The 23549-nt window shown below is 41.0% G+C and overlaps 1 protein-coding gene across 1 annotated transcript in view; it reads left to right on the plus strand.

Moving 5' to 3' along the window:
• The first annotated feature begins 944 nt into the window (after nucleotides 1-944).
• The window catches only part of LOC117054574, a 30827-nt gene continuing 8222 nt past the window's right edge, over nucleotides 945-23549 (plus strand). The window contains exons 1-14 of the mRNA XM_033163532.1: nucleotides 945-1044; nucleotides 2049-2182; nucleotides 4175-4296; nucleotides 5717-5834; nucleotides 7733-7855; nucleotides 8116-8342; nucleotides 9610-9857; nucleotides 10052-10115; nucleotides 12198-12333; nucleotides 12897-13004; nucleotides 16172-16272; nucleotides 17117-17267; nucleotides 18333-18465; nucleotides 21063-21159. Of these exons, the coding sequence (XP_033019423.1) occupies nucleotides 1018-1044; nucleotides 2049-2182; nucleotides 4175-4296; nucleotides 5717-5834; nucleotides 7733-7855; nucleotides 8116-8342; nucleotides 9610-9857; nucleotides 10052-10115; nucleotides 12198-12333; nucleotides 12897-13004; nucleotides 16172-16272; nucleotides 17117-17267; nucleotides 18333-18465; nucleotides 21063-21159 (1789 nt within the window). The 5' untranslated portion in view covers nucleotides 945-1017. The remainder of the gene's footprint in view (nucleotides 1045-2048; nucleotides 2183-4174; nucleotides 4297-5716; nucleotides 5835-7732; nucleotides 7856-8115; nucleotides 8343-9609; nucleotides 9858-10051; nucleotides 10116-12197; nucleotides 12334-12896; nucleotides 13005-16171; nucleotides 16273-17116; nucleotides 17268-18332; nucleotides 18466-21062; nucleotides 21160-23549) is intronic.

Below are 23549 nucleotides of genomic sequence, written 5' to 3' on the forward strand. Positions count from 1 at the left end.
TAGAAATTGCCCTGCAGATGTCAACAGGGCATCGTTGCAGTGGCTGTGTCTCAGCGAAGGCGGCTCCATCCGTAGCCCTGCAGCTCTGTCCGACTCTTGAGCAGGATGACGGGGTGAGCATGGTTCGCTTTTTCCAGCCCAGCGTCGTCGCCCTTCAGTCTCACTCCAAACTCCAGCCTAATAATCCCTGCGGTCCGTTGTGTGCAGAATTCAGATATTTCCAAAACTTTCCCCCCCCTTTTTAACCCGAACAGTTTATCAACAAAATGCTTTTACGCCCTCCTTGCCCACGCGACCCGAAGCAACGCGGCCTCGCGTCTCCGCCCTATCACCGCTGTTTAGACAAGGGCCGCTCTCGCTTCCGAAGGAACCCAGCATTCGGAGACCTTGCGTAACTCTGCAATATTGGTAAGTCTACGGCCGGGCCCGCTGAGACGCCTCAAATAAGCTCCAACCGGGACCTCCCGTAGATATACCAAAGGTTAGACGTATATACTATTTCGGTCCTGACTTTACTTCGCTTCTTCGTTATATTCAACGCTATATCTGCCCTAAACCCGATCGGTAACTTTCCGCGGTAACTCCCAGTGCAAAAGAGAGAGAAATGTCAAGGTAATAAAGGAGCGGCGTCTTAAAAAAAAAAAAAACTATTTCGGAAATCGAGAGTGTTTGCCCCCTCTATACTTTCTCTTGTTTCTATAGCCTTATTTTAGTTTCGTTCAGGACGCTCGCCTTCTCTTCCCGCTGAAACCGGCTGCTCTCCGGCCCTACGGAAGGGCGGAAGGGCCACAAGGGTCAAGGTAGCGTTCCGTAGTCTTCTTCCATGGCTGGGAGGGGGGGCAGAATGCGCCATCACATCCTCTCGTAGACTTATTTTATTTTATTTTGCCTCTGCTGACGTCCTGATTCTTCTTCCATCACCTTTCTTTGCTGCTCAGGACGTTTCTTCTATTATTTGGATGGGAGAAGCTGTGTTTTGAGCAAGCGTTTGCCCATCATTCTCACCCACCCCCATGTATGGTTAGGGCTATTGAAAGGCTCCTAGTCGTACAATTTGTGGCGATTTCAGAGTCTCGCCCATTAAAAGTAGCCTCAGCATGTTGACAAGGGCGTTGTGGCTGCTTAGGGCCGGCCCCACCCGTGAGGCAAAGTGGGTGAACCACCTCAGGCGGCAGATCCTGATGTAGATCACAGAATCAATAGAGCTGGAAGGGAAACCCAGACAAATGGGTTGTTGTTGTTGTTGTCGTCCTCATCTTGTCCAACCCCCCTGCAATGCAGGAATCTTTTTTTGCCCAATAGCCCAATGTGGGGCTCAAACTTGCAAGCCTGAGATTGAGTCTCAAGCTCTACTGACTGATTTATCCCAGGAACCCTTTTTATCCCCCATCCCTTTGTTCCTGGAGTGGATCTTCACTCATCGCTTCTTCTCTGGCAAGGAGGAGAGGGGACGCTATTTTGTGGTTCGCCTCAGTTGCCAAAATTGTCTTGGGCTGGCCCTGTGTGGCGAACCATTGCTCTTTTGGCATGAGCTTTCAAGGAGTGGAGCCCTTCATCAGATAAAAAGAGTGTGTGGTGCTTGAATTGGGCTGTAGTACTTTGTTTTTTTGCTGCAACTGACCAACATAGTAGACCCTCTAAAATTTCAGCCATTGAGACTCCGATCCGTTGAAACATGCAACTCTGTTGAATCAGGATGTCAGATTGTCAGTTGTGTTAGCCAGTTTTGGTATTTGGTGAGGGACGACTTCAGATGTGTATGCAAATAGTTGTTTATATATATATATATTTTTAAAAAAAGCTTTGTGATGAGGGGTCATTGGGGCAAAATCCCTTCTAAATATAGCCTGGCTTATTTTGACACTGCTATGAAGCTGTAAAATAAGTTTTAAGTGTTTATTGAGCTTGAAGTTACTGGAGCTATTGTTCAAAGGAGATTTTAAAAAAAACTAACTTTGCAATTAATAGGGTAATGTTGCAAGCTTAGCAAGATTAGCAAGATTAAAAGAGTTTGCTTTTTTCTTAGTTGTCTCATGTTTTTTGTTTTGCAGATGTGGCCCAATAACTTTTATGTGAGTAGTCAGTCCAGAGAAATCCTTCAATGTCCGCTAAGAAATCCAGTTGATTTGTTTCACTCTGAGACTATTGTGAAAATATGTGCTCCTATGGTGAGATATTCAAAGTAAGTGCCATTTTCAGATTGCTTCCTATTCACATATTTTCCTGGGCTGTAATAAACAATTCCATCCAAGAAAATTGTACTTAAATTAGCTTAGCTGTGAGTACACACACAGCTTTATTGTGGTCCATAGTCCCAAAGTACACAGTACAGCAATGGAATATAGCAACAGTTACTGAGGTGTAAGAGCGGCCTTGCTAGCCAGCAGAGGAGCTTTAGCTTTCACTTAGCTGTGAGCACTCGGTTCTGTTTGTGAATCACATTTTATCAAGGCTTTGAGCCAATGGGTCTACTTTGATGTGAATGCTACGGACTGCAGCAACTAATTCAAGTAGGTGAGCAGTGACAGCAACAGCAATGGGCTGCTAGAGTGGCTGAAGCAACTGTCAAAACTCATAATTTCTAAACCTTGCTGGAGGCTTCTGTACACATGGAGACTATACACAGGCTCCTCTAGAACGTTAGTGACAAAGAAATGTGTGTTAAGTATTTTGCAGTTGCCAGCAGGATATTTCCAATTTTGACAGTTTGGTGGGAATGTACTTTTAAAAATCAGAATTGTGCTACACAGATGAAACTGAATGGTCATTTAATCTCTCTTTCCTTCAATATGGCAGCAGCTACACTTTGGTACAGTGGTACTTTGTTCGGGTTTGGCTCCCGAACAAATCGACTCCCAAATGTTGCAAACCCGGAAATAAGTGTTCCGGTTTGCGAATGTCTTTCGGAAGCCAAACGTCCGACTTGGCTTCCGCTTGAATGCAGGAAGCTCCTGCAGCCAATCAGAAGCCGTGCCTTGTTTTTGAATGGTTTCAGGAGTCAAACGGACTCTCGGAACAGGTAAGTTCGAGAACCAAGGTACGACTGTACAGCTTCTGTTATGACAGTTGCTAACCTGGAGGGACTACACTGGTACCCTGGGTTACAGACACCTCGGGTTACAGACTCCGCTAACCTGGAAGTAGTACCTCGGGTTGAGAACTTTACCTCAGGATGAGAATGGAAATCATGCTGCGGCGGCGCGGCAGCAGCAGAAGGCCCCCTTAGCTAAAGTGGTACCTCAGGTTAAGAACGGTTTCAGGTTAAGAACGGACCTCCAGAACAAATTAAGTTCGTGACCCGAGGTACCATTGTATAGTTCTTGGCTGGTGCTGAGTCCAGGCATGATGGATGGGTGCCTAACTCTTAGCTCCTTTTGTGCTATCAGCGCAGCTGGCTGGACTGGAAGATACTCAGAACACTTGCCCAGGAATAAAGGTAAAGGGACCCCTGACCATTAGGTCCATTCGTGTCTGACTCTGGGGTTGCGGCTCTCATCTCGCTTTACTGGCCGTGGGAGCCGGCGTACAGCTTCAGGGTCAGTGGCCAGCATGTCTTAAGCTGCTTCTGGTGAACCAGAGCAGCGCACGGAAATGCCATTTACCTTCCCACCGGAGCGGTACCTATTTATCTACTTAAACTTTGACGTGCTTTCGAACTGCTACGGTAGGTTGGCAGGAGCAGGGACTGAACAACGGGAGCTCACCCCCATTGCAGGGATTCAAACTGCCGACCTTCTGATCGGCAAGCCCTAGGCTCTGTGGTTTAACCCACAGCGCCACCCGCCTCCCTGCCCAGGAATAGCCTAGTGAATTTTTTATATTTTTGAGATATTGCATAAAATAAATGTTCCAGTTGCCACACAATGAAACATAATGTGCCTCAGCCTGTTGAATCATTTGAACATATAAACACAACTGCTACCTCCACAATACACGGTTTGAGAATGGCATTATCTAAGCTTTTTTTCTCTCTCTCCTTTTGGCCACTTATGGAAAAAGAGCATTTGAAAGCAATTTTAAAAATTCATTCTCTTTTTATGAGAAGTGATTCTGTTCCACTTATTGTTGTTCGGAATAAAACACCAAAATGAAATACATTTTGTTTACCCCAAAAGTGTTTTCGTTAAAATTAGTGCTACTGTATTTGTTTCTCAGATCTTTCCGTGTTTTTCAGATTGCCTTTCAGAACGTTAGTCCGGAAATACAACTGTGATTTATGCTACACTCCAATGATTGTTGCAGCCGATTTTGTCAGATCTGTAAAAGCTAGACATAGTGAATTTACTACAAACCAAGGTATTGTGTTTGTATTTCTTCAGTTTTCATTAGATAAAATGTAAGGGCCCCTTTGGGCCCCTTTTTGATGCTCCTTTAGCTAGGGGTTTGTATAAAGTGCTACAAAATTACTTTTATTTCAGCTAAAGTCCTATACACAATGAGCACTAAGACTTATAGTTCCGAGTAAACATGCATAGGATTGCAGCAGCACCAGAACAGTTGGAGTCCCACCTTAGCTCCATCAAACTCCAAACGTAACTACGGTTTTGGAGATCACAAATTCTAGCTGCCATGCAGTAATTGATAAAACACATTTTACCACCATACACATGGTGCTCCAGCCCATGGCATGCTGTTCCTCTATCAGAAACAGTATTCCATGGCACTAGGACAATGGAGTCTCTGTACCCTACATACTGTATGTCTACATTTTTATGAGGTTTGACTGCTTGAGTAAGGACATGGAATTATAGATGGTTGCTCTGGCATAGCAGGGAACCTTTGTGCATAATGTCCCCAGCTTCCTCCTCCCCACTTTCTTTTCTTTATTATTATTATTATTAGCAACATTATGATTAAATTTATTATTTACCCACAGGTTCTAAATGATGTAGTATAACAGCTAACAGTGCAGTCCTATGCATGTCTACTCAGCAGTAAGTCTCATTAAATGGGAAATGTGCAGGGAACCTTTGACCCTCCAGATGTACAACTCCTGCCATTCCTGGCCATTGGCCATCCTTGTTGGGGTGGATGAGAACTGTAGTTCAACAACATCTGGAGGGCCAGAGGTTCTCCACACCTGGAGCATAGGGTGGTAGCCTAAGAGACTGTGCCTGAAATCAGGGCATTCCTGAATCAAATCTCACACAAAATCAGTAAGCGACGTTAAGCAAGCCTTGCACCCTCAGCCATCCATCTGCAGCATGGGGGTAATAATATATTCATCAAACTAAAAGGGTGGTGGTAAGGATAACAAAAGAATGTACATGAAGTAAGCATTTTAAATGCAGCATTCTGTTTTGAAAAATTATCAAGACTTCATGATTTACTTCGTAAGATAATTATAATAAATTTGTGGAAGGAAAGTTTTCCAGTTTCTCCCCCTTCTACACTTTTCCAGAGGGTCATCCTGACCAATGTGGGGGGGCATTGCTGAAGGAGGGAAGAATTGCCCAATTTTGACCTGAACCCTGCCCACTTTTGAGTGGTTTCTCCCTCTCCCAGCAGATTCCCCACCCCACATTGTTCAAGAGCGTGCCTGACCCTCTGGAAGGGTTTTTAGGAGTATGGCGGCTGGCAGAGCAGGGGTGTGAGAGAGAATTTTTTCTCTCATGAATATCCTTAAATTAACCCTTGTATCTTAGAATCAAAACCAATACGTTGTATGTGTATATGTGGTGTATTTTTTCATTATTATGAAATTTCATTTTATCAGGTGATCGCCCTCTGATTGTTCAGTTTGCCGCTAAAGATGCACACGTTCTAGCAGATGCTGCTTGTATCATCAGTCCTTTTGCCGATGGCGTAGATGTAAATTGTGGCTGTCCACAGAGGTAAAATTTTAAGATACTCCGGGAGCAATGAGTATGGGAGCAATGAGTAAACTGCACATTTGAACTTTTTTATATTTCAAGTATTTATATCCTGCATTTCTGGACATAAACAATTAAAATATAAAACACAAGAAAAAAAAAACATCTCATTGCTATTACAACGAGCAGTCCAAAAACAATATGCAGCCTACCATCATTTGCATAAAATTGATTGAAATGCAGATTTGAACAATAAAGTAGAACAGTAGAGCAGCAAAAATAGAGCTACCACTGAACAGGCCTGCCAGCCTAATAGATCTTAATTGTGTGCCTACAAGCAGGGCTTCTGAGGCCAACAGGTTTGCATAGGTGCAGGCAAGCCTCTGAATAATCTGGCCTCAAATTATTTATTCTATGTAACTTTATGAATTCACAATTCACATAATTGGTTGATAATTCCTTTACATCCCGGTCATCATCTGCTTGATTTACTTCCATCTGGACGTCGCTACAGGACTTCATATACAAAATCGGCCAGGCACAAGAATAGTTTTTTCCCTTGTGCCATTAAATTGTTAAATTCGTAGTTGTATATCTTAAGGGGAGGTAAAATATGGGTGGGGTTTCTTTGCTTCTTTGTATTGCAAGAGGAAGAGTGTCTATATGTTTACATTGCAATGTAGCCGAAACAAATTCCAAGTATGTTGGAAAATGTACTTGGCCAATAATAAATTATTCCTATTCCTATTCCTAATGATTTAACTTCACGAGGAGCATTTCTGTGTTAACCGTTTGACTGAAATCAACCATTTCAACAAAAATAGAGGCTAACAAAAATAGAGCCAGTGTGGTGTAGTGGTTAAGAGCGGTAGACTTGTAATCTGGTGAACCGGGTTTGTTTCTCCGCTCCTCCACATGCAGCTGCTGGGTGACCGTGGGCTAGTCACACTTCTTTGAAGTCTCTCAGCCCCACTCACCTCACAGAGTGTTTGTTGTGGGGGAGGAAGGGAAAAGGAGAATGTTAGCCGCTTTGAGACTCCTTCGGGTAGTGATAAAGCGGGATATCAATTCCAAACTCTTCTAACTGTAAACTTACGAGGTTGTATCCAACATGCTACTCAGCTTGACAGTAATGTTTATACCAGCAAAGCAGGTAGGGAAGCAATTTTTGGTGACCCCCCCCCCCAATAATATCCCTAACCCCTAAATCTGCTCCAGTTGGCTGAGGGACACTTCTGAGCTGATAGGTGAAGCTGTAAAAGGGAAATCACTGGAGATAGCTTCACTGCCCATCCTGTAGCAGAAGCCTTACTGTAAGCCAAGCAACACTTGTTAGATACAACCACTGAATATGTGCAGAATCCTGGCTGCTTTCCATGGGTATTTGCAGTGTGGATATTTTTCCTAGAGGCAAAGTCAAATACTTTCAATAAATAAACATAGAATGGTAACTTGTGTTAGAGACCATTTGTGAAGCTCTGGTGACTGACACGAGGTCTGGGTAGATTTGACCTGAGAAACTTGTATTTCTTGGTGGGTAGATAAGCAGTCCATTTATAGCTGGACCTGGTGTGTTGACAATGTCTTTCAGGAAAAAGGAAAAATGAAAAAATGATAAACAGAATAAGGATTTTTTCAATTGACTTGTCTAAGATCTAGGACAAAGCACTGCCTTTCGGAAATTCCCCTGGATGTCAATTCTGCCTTTGAAATCCCAATAATGTCCAGCAGTATCTAGACGTATGGCAGCCCTAGTTTAATCCTTCTATAACAAAGGGAACTTGTTAGAAAATGAGTCTGAATTTTCTGAAACTCCCACGTCATTATTTTGCTTCCTCACAAAAATGATGCATCTAGAAAAGGAAAAATTAAGCCATCTATTCTAATATGCAAACATTATGTTGTTATTTCAATTCAAGGTGGGCTATGGCGGAAGGTTTTGGTGCTTGCTTAATAAACAAACCAGAACTGGTGCAAGAGATGGTGAGGTTGGTAAGAAATCAAGTGGAAAACCCCATGTTTTCAGTATCTATTAAGATAAGGTAAGTTTTGATACCACCTACATAAAAAATACATTAAAGGTGTAATTGACCAAGTGTAGAGGAAGTTCAAGGCACTGTAAAAGCAAACAATAACAACTAAAATAGGTTAAAAACATTTAATTAATGAATTGAAATATAATTCTTAAATTTTTGAACACCCCCCCCCCATTTTTTCCTTGGTTCTTAACTCTGTGCTATTTTTTCATGCCATTCAGATAATACATGCTGAATTCTGAATTTTTTGTTACTTATAATGCTAGGATTCATGATGACCTAAAGAGAACTGTAGACCTGTGTCAAAAAGCGGAAGCAGCTGGAGTATCCTGGATTACAGTCCATGGGAGAAATATAGAAGAGAGACACCAGCCAGTACACTATGATGCAATTAAAATAATTAAACAAAGTATGTCTATACCGGTTATAGCTAATGGTGACATTAAATCTTTGAAAGATGTGAAGGATGTTCATCAAAAAACAGGAACAGATGGTAAGAACAACTTGTGGGCTCATTTGGGCTCCCCCCCCCCCACTCAATAAATGTGAAATATGTTTATTAAATTTTATCGCAGGCATTAAACTTGAGTTGTTTGCAAGAAATGAGTTATGACAGAAGGTAGTTTTAATGGATTGGTTCACTTAGTATCTATGAAGCAGTGTTTCTAAAGCTACAGTCCTACGCCCACTTACCGGGGAGGAAGTCCCATTGAAAACTGCGGAATTTACTTGCAAGTAAACAGGCATAGGATGGCACTGTTAAACTACAATTCTAAGCAGAGTTACTGAGGAGTAAACACCATTGAACTTGGGAGCAGTTACTTCCAAGTAAATATGCATAAGATTTCACTGTAAGACAAGTAAATGTGCGAATACATAAAAGTGTAGCATACAGGGAGGTCAAAAAGTAAATCTGTGAACTAGAACAGAGTGGCTAAACATAAAATATGCATATATCAACTGTAGCAGATGGAAAGGTTATCTGGCAGCCGTGCGGGAAAGTGATCGCTTTATTTTTCACTGTGAAAGAACTGAGGACAAAATTAACTTTAGGTCAGAGTTGTAAGTGTGTTAATAAGTGCAGTTGTAATTGAAAGCAAAAAAAAAAATCTGTGTTCGCAGTATTTTTAAATTGGACTGATGTGGGGCTGAAATATATTTAGATGACCTAGGACTTAATTTGGCACAGTACTGAGTTAGACTCAAAGTGCCTTACAAAAATTTCCACTGTGTTGCAATGCAGTCTTATGCATGTTTACTTAGAAGTAACTCCCACTGTCTTCCATGAAGATTGCTCACAGGTAAGTGTCCGAAGGGAGTGCAGCTGTAATATCTGAAGAAGCAATCCCTTTCACTTCTTCATCTCCCAAATTACATTCTCTCTTCCCATTTCCAGTCTGCTCCATCTTTCCTGTGTTTCTTTCCCTCCCTCCCATTTAGAGTTATAACCAAAGCCTTTTGTTAAGCACTGTTGACAAAAATGCCACTGTCATATTAGCCTTGCAACTTCTAAGGCAGGCATCCCCAAACTCGGCCCTCCAGATGTTTTTGTCCCATCATCCCCAACCGCTGGTCCTGTTAGCTAGGGATGATGGGAGTTGTAGTCCCAAAACATCTGGAGGGCTGTTTGGGGATGCTTGTTCAAAGGGTATCTGACTTAACTAAACTCCCACAGTAATATGTCCAACACAAGGCCTTAAAACAAATAAGATAAATTATGTGTAGTTTTAATTTGTTCTTTGTATTCCTTTCCATGCTAGGTATCATGGTTGCTAGGGGGCTTTTAGCCAATCCTGCCATGTTTGCAGGATATGAAGAAACACCTCTGCGGTGCCTGCAGGACTGGGTCGATATTGCTCTTGAACTCGGGACTCCTTTTGCATGCTTTCACCACCATTTAATGTACATGCTGGAAAGGATTACTTCAAAGCAAGAAAAGAAAGTTTTCAATGTTTTATCAAGTACATCGGCAGTTTTAGACTACCTTAGAAATAACTACGGTGTGCATTAACTTTTTTAAAAAAATCATATAAAGACTTCGATTTCATTGTTCTACAATGGGACGTTAAACTCAGAATATTTTATTTTATATATGAAAAATGTTTTTGTCTCTGAATTGTTCTTACCGGAGTCCCTCAAATGAATGTATTTACAATGTTTTAACATATTCTTAATAAAAAAAGCTGTACAAATGTCGCATAGGACACAGTCGTGCCTGAAATTATTAAGGTCCATGCAATATCACTTCATGTCAGCATTCGTTTCAGTAGGGTGTACTCAAGACCTGTAGCTAATAGCCGATTTAAAATCTTCAGTGATCATTGAGTTACATATAGTTCCTTCAAAGAGAGATCTGTAAGATTTTTGGAACCAAGCACTCATATGGTGTCTTAAGTGTATCTGACATGGTATACATGTGGCTTATAAAATAATGAAATAAAAAACGGTGGAAAAATATATTTGACTAAGAGATTTGAGAAAAGATGGTATGTTTAAGTGATCTGAGAAGGAGTTTCAATGAGAAAGGATAGGGATAGAGATAACTACCCTCCTGGCTATGGGGCAGATCATGTTGATAGATCTGGACTAGGGCAGTCATGGCATGGTGATAGGAGACCCAGACCTCCTCTATATATGCAAGACTCCAAGTGCCCCTATTTTTCAGGGGCCCTGGATTTACAGGAGCTGTCCTGAGTTTCCGATTTGATCCCGGAATGTCCCACTTTCCTTTAGGAGAAATGTTGGAAGTTATGCAACCCCCAAACCAAGCAGACAAGTTACCTTATACAGTCAAATGTCTGCCCCCTCGATCGTCCATTTTGGCGGATGTCCGCGGCAAACCCGGAAGTACCAGAACGGGTTACTTCTGGGTTTGCCGCTTTGTGCATGTGCAGAAGCGCTAAATTGTGCAAAACCACTCCACATGCAGTGACGCTGTCAAGCATCTTTCGTTGAGCGTCTGGGGCTCTGGAACAGATCCTGGACGCTCAACGAGGTACCACTGTACAACCTTTAAAACAGGCACCCCCAAACTCAGCCCTCCAGATGTTTTGGGACTACAACTCCCATCATCCCTAGCTAACGGGACCAGTGGTCAGGGATGATGGGAATTGTATTCCCAAAACATCTGGAGGGCCAAGTTTGGGGGTGCCTGCTTTAGAAGATAACTGATGGGGGTACCAATAATAAAACCATTATTATTATTATTATTATTGAATAGGACATCCCTATTTTCACCGGAGAAATGTTGGGAGTGTATGCTAGCCATCTTTGCAGTGGCTCCCCATCTGTGGAATGCTCTCCCCAGGGAAGTTCACCTGGCGCCTTCATTATACACCTTTAGGCGCCAGGCAAAAAGGTTCTTTTTTAACTAGGCCTTTGGTTGATCAATCGACATCCTATGGCCTTTTAAAATGTGGCTCTTTTGCGGGGCGGGGGTGTTATTGGAAGGGCCGAATTTAGGTTTGATGAGGCCTTAAGCTGCTAAAGGTAATGGGGCCCTTTATATATCCAGCTGTCCTTTGTCAACAACAAATTGTCGCTGTTTTTTGTGTTGAATATATGCTATATGGTAATTTATGGACATAATAGGTATCTAAAGCTATTAGCACATGACCAGTCCATGCAGAATGTAGGCACCCTATATACAGAAATGAGCAAACCAGTGATATTTTAGGGAGCAAGCTAGCAAGTGGGACCCATTACTTACATCATAGGAGCCTACACAACACAAAACACTGTTGCTGTATGTAGGTTTTATTTGTTTTTTATCTTATTTTGGAAATGTACATCGTTTTTTCCCCTTTACATTTTTTTGAGGCCCCCAAGAGAGTGGAGCCCTAAGCTATAGCTTGTTTAGCTTATACGTAAACCTGGCACTGTATAGGACAGTATATAAATTCAATCAATAAATGAAATAAATAATAATAGCCGGCGAATGCGGAGGCTGTAGGTTTTAAACTGTGCCTCCCTTGCACGAAGAAAACTAGCAGGCAAGGGAGGGAGGAAGGAAGCTTCTACCGTCTCTCTGGGCCTGCTTCGCTTCTTCTGGCAAGGGAGGTCTGCTCGCCTTTCACCACGGAGCGGGAAGCCGTGTTCTCCACACAACCACACCGAGCGGGGTCCGCCTCGGTCCCCTCACACAGCCCGCCTTCCCTGCCGGTTTCGGGCCTCCTCTCGAACGAAAGCGCCGCCGGGGATTCGAGCGCCGGCGAGGCCTCCCATTCGCTGCAAGGCCCGCGCTCCCCGCCTTCTCCCCACACGGCTGTTGGGGCTCCGCCGCTCGGCCTCCTGCAGCCGCGGCTCCCTTTCCCTCCCTCCCGCCGCGCAGTTTCCGTGTGACGGGCAGAAAGCGGCCCTGAAAAAGCTCGCGGAGCTGCGGGTCGAGGCCGCAGGACCCCGGAGGACGCCTCTCCCCCTTCGGGTGATGAAGGGAGGAGGGAAAAGGCCGCAGCAGCAGCAACAGCGCCTCTTTGGAAAGCGGGGTAAGAGAGAGAAAAGTTAACCCGGTCCTTCCCTCCCTGCCCCCCAACGGCTGCAGAGGCTTCCCCTCAGAACCGTGCTCAAGAGGGGAAGTTTGAAGCGTGAAAGGGCCGTTAGTATTGTGTACCCCGGGGTGGGGTAGGGCCGTGTTGTACCCCGGGGTCGGTGGGGAAGGGTGTGAGGAGAACGAAACCTTTTCCCGACACGAATCTTTGGCAGTTATGGCGTGACAGAATCGGATTCATCCCGAGCTGCCCCCCTTGCACTCCGGTCGACAAACTCGGGGGCAGCAATGGGGTGGATTGAGCCCGGGCTGCAAGGAATCACCCGTATCCCATAAATCGCTCTCTTTGGGGAGAGGGGGCCGGGTCCCTTTTAATTTATTTTAATTTATTTTTTTATTATTTTGCCCAATTTTGAACTGTCACGCCGGAAGCCCTTGTTTGTTGCGGAACGGTTTGTTTGGGGGGTCACATTAAGCAGACGCTCCTCCGCCCAACTTCAGCCTTCCTTGTCTGTTTTGAAACCATGGTGATCTATAACCGGGGGTTTTCCGTCTCTGCAGATCCCTCACAGATAAGATGACTTTTCAGTGGACAGCTGTTGCAGCCTTTCTCTATGCCGAAATAGCAATATTACTGTTGCTCTGCCTCCCGATTATTTCTCCTCTGAGGTAAGGAAATGACCGCCGTTTAATCAGAATATAAATGGAAATGAAAAGAGAAAGTACAGATCGGATTGCAACATTGGCAGCATGGCTTAGGACTGCCTTTTGCAAATTATTTTGTGCCATAATCCCACAGGTTCCATTCATCTGTATTTATAAGTTTAGGAGCGTTTAAATGGCTGGCTTGATACTTAAGGTTGTTTGCTCCAGGGGCCAATATGTATTCACAGGTTACCCCACCCCCTTTTTTTTAATCTTTGCGTAACAGACAAAATAGCTGTGCTGAATCTCCCCAAAGCAATAAATAGAATAAGCTGAACTACTTCCAGTGAGAAGAATGCCTGCTGGTGATAAGACAATCAAAATGGCAGCTTTAAAAACTGTATTTATTACCTTCGTTAAGTTTTTTTTCCTAATTTTTTTGTGTTTGGGTGTTTTTTGTTTGTTTATTTTTTTATTCTACCTCTTTAAAGTCTGATGCAGCTCCCACAATAATCTTAACAAAAGCATTTACTAGGCACTGAAATTTTGTAAGATTTATAACTCCACCTGTCACACGGTAGTAATGTTAATACCATTGTTTTGCTGATGATGCTCCGAGGAGCTTATTACAAGTGTGGTCCTTGATCATAATTAATATTGCATTGACAACAGTAATTGGTAGTGGTCCATTGCCAGTGGTGATGTATTAGAATCTTTGGTCATGGTAGCAGTGGTCTTCTTTGCATCACAGTAATTATAATACAAATACTATGGTATAATACAAAGACCATACCCATAGAGCCAATCATCATCTCCTACTACCCTTCTGAGAAATACCCCACCCCACCCACTACCGTATTTATAAGGGTTTGGTGACTTCTGCTTCAGTGTATCTGAAGAAGTGTGCATGCACACGGAAGCTTATACCAAAACAAACTTAAGTTGGTCTATAAGGTGCTACTGAACAATTATTATTATTATTTTTTGTTTTTATTTTGACTGTGTCAGACCAATACGGCTACCTACCTAAATCTAAATATTTTCTGAAGAGAACCTATATAATACTAACATAATTATTTATTTATTTATACCTCGCCCATCTGGCTGGGTTGCTCCAGTCACTCTAGGCGGCTTCCAACGCATAAAAACGTAATAAAACATCAAACATTAATATTAACAATCTGATCCAATATAAAAGTCACAATAACTTTAAAATAAACAACTTATATCAAACAAAGCAACATTCAACAATACCTCAGAATCTAATAGTAAACAGTAAAATTAAACACCAATAAGTAATAATTAAACAGTTCACACTTATCAACCACAATAAAGAATTACCAATGTACAATCAATAAAAATAACAGCAAATCACAATGCATAAAATACTACAAAACCGTGTAAACGGATCAAATTGGGAAACAAAGACACACACCTTTGGGCTGCCGCAAATTCTTAGCACAGGCGGAACTTTCTTAACTCTCCTTGACAAGTTGCCAGCCGACCAAACACCATAATCATCTTAGATTCCCTAAGTAAGTTATTTCATCAGCTTTAATAAAAGGTTGTGTGTATGAAACCTAAGATAAAGCAAAGATAATTCACATGGAATTTTGACTATCAGCAGCTGCTCTTTTAGCAACCAGTATCCTAAGAATTAGGAAGGAACACTGATTGGGATTTGAAGATCAGTATTATTTATTTATATTATTAGCATTTATCAGTTGCTTTATACAAAAGAAAAGTTTCAAAGCAACTTGACAGGATAAATAAAACAAATAAAAGCATTTTTTTAAAGCCAAGAAAAGAGCCATTACATGCATCCTAACCTAATTAGACTATCTGTAATACATTGGTATGTTCACAGTAGTGGTCCTCAACCTTCATTCTTAACTGCTTGTTGCTGATTAAGAGACCTTTGTCCTTTTCCGGGGACTGTAGGTTCAGAGCTGCTTTTCCTGCTAGTCATGCAGAGTTAGGCAATATAAAGCCTGTGGCTCAGATTCTTTCCTTTAGTATAATTTTAGCTTTGTTTAAAAAACAGTTTTTGCAAAAAGTGACTGGATGCAATAAAGGGCATGTGAACTCTACCTACAGGCATATCAATGCCACCAGTTGAAGGTTTGATTATGCAATGTTACTGCGATAGTTTTACTAACAAGATAATTGAAGGTGTGATTTAAATACACACATCAAGGGATTTTCGTCTTCAGAATAAGGCTTTAAGAGGATCTGAAAGCAGCAAATTAGTCTCATTAAACCTGGATGCTAAAGATACCTAGTCTATCTCATTGGAAGCAAGCAGCCTTGGCAGGTCTAGACTCTGAATTCCATAAGTTATACCTGTTACCATCATTGTAGCTGTAATGTGATGAACAAAGGGATTTTCTCTCTGTCAGTTCTTGGAGATATAGGAACCTCCTCAGGGTTTGGGCCCAGTAATACTGTCTGTACTATATTTCAGAGTTTTCATGTACTGTATACTTACAACTACAGAGAAATTGCATTTTCATTTCAAGCTGTACAGTACGATTGCATATTGTGTGCAATCAACTTGCACAATTTCAACCTTATGCAGTTGAAAGCTGGCCAGCTGAAATCCCACAAATTAATTACACAGAAGGCGGACGTCTTAAAACGCCTTTTGCACTGGGTTTTCTCAGCACGGAAAGAGCCTTTAAGCTTTCTGTCTTGCTTACTGGGCTCTGTAATGCTCCCATGAAATCCTGGACAGTCCTGCAAGATCTTGTATGAATACCCCAGAACCTCTGTGAGAGCATCCCAGAACCCGGTAAGCAAGGCAGAGAGATTATGGTGATGATGTTTTATTAATTTTCTATACAACCCTTCATCCAACAAGCACAGGGCAGTTTACAATATAAAATACATGCCACAATAACAAACAAAAACAACACCCCACCCCCAGTTTAAAAGTTCTCTGTCTTGCTTGGATGGTGAGGATGGTCATGTGGGGGCGGTTCCAAGGGGGTGGTTTTAATATACAGTACATATTTTTGCATATATGTGCCCCCCAAGCATAACCTCTGTGCAAGATGCCATTGTACTGTACTGTAATTTCAAAAGGTGCTGAAAAATTATTCAGTGGATTATATTGTGCACTTTAAAAATGCATACATAGCATTCTTTTTACAAATGAAGCTTCTTTGAAACACTGCAATTTTGTTTTACAGATGGGAGAAGGTTTTTATGATCTCCGTGTGGAGCAGAATTAAAAACTATTGGAACAAGGGGTTCCTTACAATTATAATTCTGTTAATTGTTTTATTTCTGGGTGAGTTGGAAATCTCTTTTGTTTGTATTAGCATTCATATGCATGTAAGTGAACCAACAATGATAATGTGTTTGAGGGATTATTATATTTATTGTGAGTTATCTTTGCTGTGAATAGTTTGAGAAACCAAACAAAAAAGTTAGTGGTACACTTTTTGAACCTGAAGATGTAACAAGCCATGTTCTGCTAGCATGTTAGCAGATAACAAAACAGAATTCAGATTTGGTATGGGAGACCCAGTGGACACTTGTGGCAGGAAGTGATTTTGAAGTAATCAGTAGGTGGCACAATTTCCCTTTGGACTAATGCTTGAACCAAGAGGAAAACAGTTGTGCAGTGAGGTTTCTGGGAATTTTACTGAGCTCTGTCATCATTGACTTAGTTTTTTTTGGAGGAAGGAAAATAGTATTGCATTTTTAAGCTACTGCTAAATATGGAATTGAATGTGTTCCCTGATTACAAAGTTAGCTATATCTTATAGCTTGTGGTTTTTAAGTGCTATAAATGAAACATCTGTTAAGAAAAGCCATCCTTTTAAAATATAAGAAACATTACTGTCTTATAAAATTGCTTAATCATAAAGCTTGCTGTAGGTTTATAGATTATTTCCAGGGCCATTACTTGTTAAACACTCAACAGCCTTTGCTCTATGCCCACAGAAAGTATAAATCTACTGCCAGAGGTATTCCCACTGCCAGTAGCCAGAACAGGGCAGCTACACTAATAAAAGTAAAAACGTTTTATCAAAAAAAAATGTGCAAATAATTGTGTACAATAATTAATAAAAGAAAGCAATGGACAACAAATGCAAGTACAGTAGTAACTCTCTCTTTTTTACTCGTAGATGCTGTAAGAGAGGTGAGGAAATACTCAAATGTTAACTTAAGTGATAAAACTGCACATACAAGTGCCAATGCATTGGATCACATTCAAATGAAACTTTTTAGGTCACAAAGAAATCTTTATATCTCAGGATTCTCTCTCTTTCTTTGGCTGTAAGTATAATTATGTACTACTTACTACTTAGTAATTCTGTTTTGTGCCTCTTGTAAGAAACTTGGTCCAAAATGAAAAAAAGCATGACTCAAACCCCAAGTTTGTAAAAAAAGAAGAATAAATAAATAAATATGCAAATTGGATGAACGAAAATGGCGGGTAATGGCAATTTATGGATTTTTGAGAGAGACAGATTTGCTAATGCAAGTAAATAATTAAAAAGGATATATTAAAGTGAAAAGGGGGGAATGAATATGACTCCCCTAAATGCTATATTTTGAATTAATACAGTCCTCTCACTGAATTGTACTATTTCAGAAGACGGATGGTAGTATTGGTTGTTTCAAAACACCGCCTCTTACATCATAATTTTTCTGCAAATGAAAGGCTTACCAGTAAGGTTCTCATATGTACCTCCCATGGTATTGTGATCCTGTTTGTTTGAATAGGATTGCATTCTAAAATCCTATTCGGAAGCTGGATGACTCTAGGAATTAACACAACAGATATTCTGATAGAATACCCCAAATACACAGGTAGAGCATTAGCAAAGCAGCCAAAATCGGTTACAGTCTTGGGTTGGACATGGGCAGTATAGACGTTTAGGCCTGCCATATGTCCTGGACATTACTGGGATTTCAAAGGAAATGCCTGGGGGGGTTTCTGGAAGGCAGCTGTTTGTCTTGGATCTTTGGCAAGTAAACTGAGAAATCAACAATATATTGTATGTTGCAGGCATGGGAAACCCATGGGTTGAATGTGGGCCATAGGCAGATTTTATCTGGCCTCCAGTTCTTGCCGTCATAACCTGATGGTTCAGTAGGGAGGAGAAAGGGCTTTGCCTTTGTGCAATTGCAGCTCGTTCCTCTGCAAGTAGATCCTGGTTCAGCTGTAAGTTGTAATAGCATCTTAAAAAATTAAGCAGTTCATGTTTCACATAACAGAGCTTCTTTTCTCAGCATTTAAAGTAAAAAGTTATTGAAGACTTAAAAAAAAATAACACGACTTATACATTGATACTGTATTCTTTTCTAATGGGTTCATGGCTTTTCTGGTTTCCACAGTGTACTGAGACGTACCGTTTCCCTTATCACTTCATTGGCAAAAAAGATGGGAGACCAGAAAGCTCTAGAAATGGAAGTAGAAAATATCAACAAAGTTGCCAAGAAGTGCTTGGAAGAGAATGAAAAACTTCAAGTATGTTTCACAGTTGAATGGGTTGTTTTTTGTTTTTAAGTGCATTTTACTGCTTTGACTGGTTCGCATGATGCTCTAAGCTAAGCGTGAATGCGTCAATATGAGGGTTCCTGGAGAGGAGAAAGGGACTGCGTTGATCCACCTCCAGGTCTGCTGATATGAGCTAAGCCATGGTTTGGCTTAGCATGTCATCTGACTGCAGGTTGTGGTTTGACCCACTTCAGACAACTCGTAGTTTGGCCATCTTATTAAGTGTGTGTGTGTGTGTGTTTTTAAAGAAAGTCATACTAGCCTTGTGAATTAGACCTGGGGTGCTATCCACCCCCCACCCCCCATGACAATAAAATTTGTCCTAAAGCCATAAACCAAACATTTTGCAGTATTGAGGCGATACTGTTTAATCATTCATTTGCCACCTTTGTGTATAGATACTGTAAGGCTTGTTTGGAATTTTTGTAATATATTTTGCACAGTAAATTACAAGACCCTCAGAACTCGTGGATTTTTTTTAGAGAGCTCACACTAAAATCCATTAACAATTTTGACACAAAACAGCCATACCTTCATATATCTTATCAGTTTTCAAGCAATATAAAAGCGGAACTAAGTGTTTTTAGTTCCCTTAGCAGCTCAGAATCTGTTTGGTGCTGCTTCCTCATAGGCCTAGTCTAGAGGAACATGATGCTAGAATACACTGAGTCACTTCAGGTGAGGGATTCCAGTTCTGTGCTTATTTTCTTTGTACAGAGACTTCTTAATACAGGGAATCATTTTAAAAGATCTGATCTTTAGAATTTGATCAACTCATTCTCTCCCCCTCCCCTTTCTCCTCAATGCTTCTCATATTCTGAGGTGGTCTCATTCATTCTGCAGTTCTGCTGCATGTGTAAACCAATAGTGATTCTACACTAGGTGTTTGTTGTGGCATTGCTTTGTTTGCTTGCTGTTTATGGGTCATCTGCATTGTGTTGCCATCAAAATCATCCTCCAGTGTTTCCTCTATGCTGCTTTTGTCTTTTTCAACCTGCACAAAATCAATTTTGGGGGGGGGGGGAGCACAACAGTAGCTTAATCTCTGCAAATTGTCTTAGCATTAGTTTTGAGATGTGCTGGGTTAAGATTAGGGTTAGTGTGATTAAGTGAGTTGCCCCACCCCTAATTCCCACCAGTAGTGTGGATAGACACACACACAAACACACAGTGCTATACCCTTCTGAAGTATAGAAAGTCAGCTGTAATTCTTCATCTATTTCACAGTGGAATTACGACAAGTGGGTGCCATTAGGAACTGCTAATCTGAAAGCATCCCAGGTCTTAATTTCACATGGGTAAAGACACATTGTCACTGTCTTCGCTATATTCTTGTTTCATTTTGGTAGCACAGGAAATATTAACAAACAGATGGCAGAAACAGTGTTATATACTTGGGCTGTGATCCTGTTAACCTCATCCTACACGTGATGATCTGTGTTCATACACACAGATTAAACATGGAGATAGAAGCTTTGATGGTCAGTTGTTTGGAATGGAGGGAGGAAAGAAGGCTCTGGATTCAGATCCCCATCACCATAAAATGTAGCTGACAAAGTCAGCCACTGAATCAGCTCTGCTTGCACAGTCTCATTCCATCAAGCAAGACTATACATGGGAAACACAAATGCAACCACCCAGGGTGGCTCAGGAAACCCAGGCAGATGGGTGGGGTATAAATAATAAAATTATGATGATGATTGTGTGTGCAGTATCCAGTTTTGAAAAAGAAACACATTTATGAATGCTCATGGCTTTTTACTGCATATATAAAATGGTCCCGGGGTGAGATGCAACATAGCACAAACGAATGTCCAGTCATGCAGTAGGGCATATCCTTCCTCTTCACTCCCTCTGCACATCGAAAACTTGTGCTGGAAGGTTGGGGGACCTTCCAGTTTAGATTGGGGGAATGGGGGGGGGGAGAGAAGCCAAAAGTCCTATTACTCAAGCAGGTGAACATCTTTGCATGTTGTCCAGATTCCCTGCTTGAAAGAGCTCTTAATTGAAAGTTAAAGTGGCAATTAATTAAATAAATAAATAAAAGGTAAGTCCAAGAAGAGATGAATGTGTCAAATATAGTTAAAGTGTCAAACTTGAACAAAATGAAGAAGACGCCAAACATTTTGACTTACTAATTATAAAGATTTTAACATAACATATCTGTAACTGTAAGTAATTAATGCTTTTCTTCATGTATTTTTTGTTAAAGCATATGTAAATATATTCTAGAAATTGGGTTGGTCTCTAATATTTTGAATTGATAGGAAGTCCATAGCAGCAAAGGCCTTTATTCGGTATCAGGTAAAGGTTAATACAGAAGCCTTCATAGCACTAGGGAAAATCAAATGAGAACCTTTGTTTATAAAATGATGGGTCTAGGTGAGCAGAATGTGTGTTATGCAAATTACCGTGTTTCTTCCAAATCACCATTGAAGAAAAAAAGCAAAATGTAGGTTTGGCTCTGATTTTTATTGCACCTGTTTCACTTTTTCTTATTGTTACAATTACTTTGAAACAGTAATTGTAATCAGGAGAAGTAACTAATATTTTTTTCCTTTTACCAGTCACTGAAAGCTAAATGTGACATTCGAGAGGCATCCGACGAAGAGCTACAGGAAGAAGTGAAAAAGCTGAAAGACGAATTAAAGAAAACTTCACATGGTACTTTTTGCCATTTCACACTGCTTTATCTTGTGGTTTTCTATGTTGGAAGCCCCCAAAAGAGGGTTTTGACCATAAAAGATGGTATAAAGGTTCTTTGTCATTAAAGTGCTGGGTGATGGCCCAGATCTGTGCCATGCAGGAGAGAAGAAAACCAATAACATAGAAAAACCAAAGACATAAAGATTGGGCCTGAGGTCAGGTCTTTGTGCTAGTATGAAGAAATTACTTTTAAAATGTACAACATAAGAAACTGTCTGGAGTTATGAACTGAAAGTAACATTTCTTTAAGAGGAATTGAAGAAACCCAAAATTGTTCTCCTCTCATAACAAGACCCCCCTCACTTATTGTTTGCTTCTGTGTTTGACTTGGGCTGTCTTGATGAAACAACACTGAGATAAGGCAGATTTTTTTCCTGATTGTGTGTGTTAGTTCTGGATCTTGCGAGATCTGTTACCCTTCTGTATATTTACTAGGCTGAAAGGAAGGTCTTGTATAGCATTCCTCCTGACCTTGTGAAGCCCAGACAACTAAAATGTACTTCTTTGACTGTGTGCAGAACATTGCATAACCATTATATATTTTAAAGCAAACTTACAAATGCATCCATTTCAAAATTCTAGCTGGAACAACTCTCTATCCTAGTTTATACTGACTTTAGTGAACACTTTCAAACCCACTGAAATTTTTTGTCAGTTAGCATGAGTGATTCCAAATATTTAATTGTGAGGTTGATTAGAAATAAGAACACATGAACATTTGTATTTTGGCTTTCATTCAGGAAGCTCAAAATGTTTTTTTATACTACCAGCTCTGCAAGTTATAAATACATAGTGAAGCTGTCAGCTGAATACAGAATATTGTATCCAAATTTTGGAGGCTTTTAAAATAATGCTGCCATCACATTTTAATTCTATGCGGAAAGAGTTTCCAAGTGAAACTAGAGCTACAATTCCATCCATAGAATTCTGAAAGTGCCCAAGAGCACTATCAAAATTCAGTGGACCCATGGCCAGGAATCTCAGTTAAACAAAGCATTTTCTTTGTGAGAAATTGTGCATCTTCTGTGGATCTTATATCCAGAACTACAATTTTGTGCTTTAAACATTAAAGCCTTAGTACAGGGGTCAGCAAACTTTTTCAGCAGGGGGCCGGTCCACTGTCCCTCAGATCTTGTGGGGGGCCGGACTATATTTTGAAAAAAATAATAATGAACAAATTCCTATGCCCCACAAATAACCCAGAGATGCATTTTAAATAAAAGCACACATTCTACTCATGTAAAAACACCAGGCAGGCCGCACACATAACCCAGAGATGCATTTTAAATAAAAGGACACATTCTATTCATGTAAAAACACACTGATTCCCGGACTGTCCGTGGACTGGATTTAGAAGGCGATTGGGCCACATCCGGCCCCCGGGCCTTAGTTTGGGGACCCCTGCGTTAGTAAGTAAAACAGTTTATAGATTGTGCAGACAGGAGTGCAATATAGTTAGAAAGGCATAAGAATTCCATTAGAATTAAATGGACGGTAACCCATCTTTAAAATTATAATCCATAAAACCCATGGAGCCAACCACAGTCTCCTTAATTGCAGTAGCACACCATTGAGAGCATCCAGCAAAAGCTCAGGCAAACAAATCAGTCTTTATCTGGCACTGTAATAATAAAAGCATCAATACCAAGAGTACTTCTAGAGTGAGGGCATTCCAAATTCAGGGTGCCACCATGAATCACCTCTTGGTGTACTATTCCGAAAGGTGTGACAACAACCACAGCTTCCCCTGGAACTAAGGAAATATGGGTAGGCTGATACAGGGAGAAGAATTCCTTCAGATATTTGGGTCCCAAGTTGTTAAAGGTATTTAATGTCAGTACTCTGAATTCAGCCTTGAAATGTATGGGTAGCCAATGCAGATCTTTCAGAATCAGTGTGAAAGTGATTCTAGCTACCTGCTCTTGTCAGCCTTCTCGCAGCCATGTTCTATACTAAATGTGGCTTCTGAATCATTTCCAAGGAGAATTAGAGCTGGCTGTCATCAGCGTACCATTGGCACATTTCTTCCAGTCCCCTGATGGCATCCCACACTAGCTTTTTATAGATGTTAGAGCATGGGGGCAGGGGCGTAGCAAGGTGAATTGGTACCCGGGGGCAAAAAAAAATTTCCCTCCCCCCCCCCCCGAGGCATGGGAAGGTCAGGTGGTACCCGGTGCGGAAAATTTCTTATCAACCCCCCCATTGATTCCCCCCCGCAAAAATGGTTTTAAGTTATTTCATATTTTCTTACAAATGAATAATAACAAGTAATAATATAAAATAATAACTTTTATTTATATCCCACCCTCCCTGGCCGAAGTCGGGCTCAGGGTGGCTAACATCAGATA

Source organism: Lacerta agilis, chromosome 10, assembly GCF_009819535.1.
Source record: "Lacerta agilis isolate rLacAgi1 chromosome 10, rLacAgi1.pri, whole genome shotgun sequence".
NCBI classification, from domain to species: Eukaryota; Metazoa; Chordata; class Lepidosauria; order Squamata; family Lacertidae; genus Lacerta; species Lacerta agilis.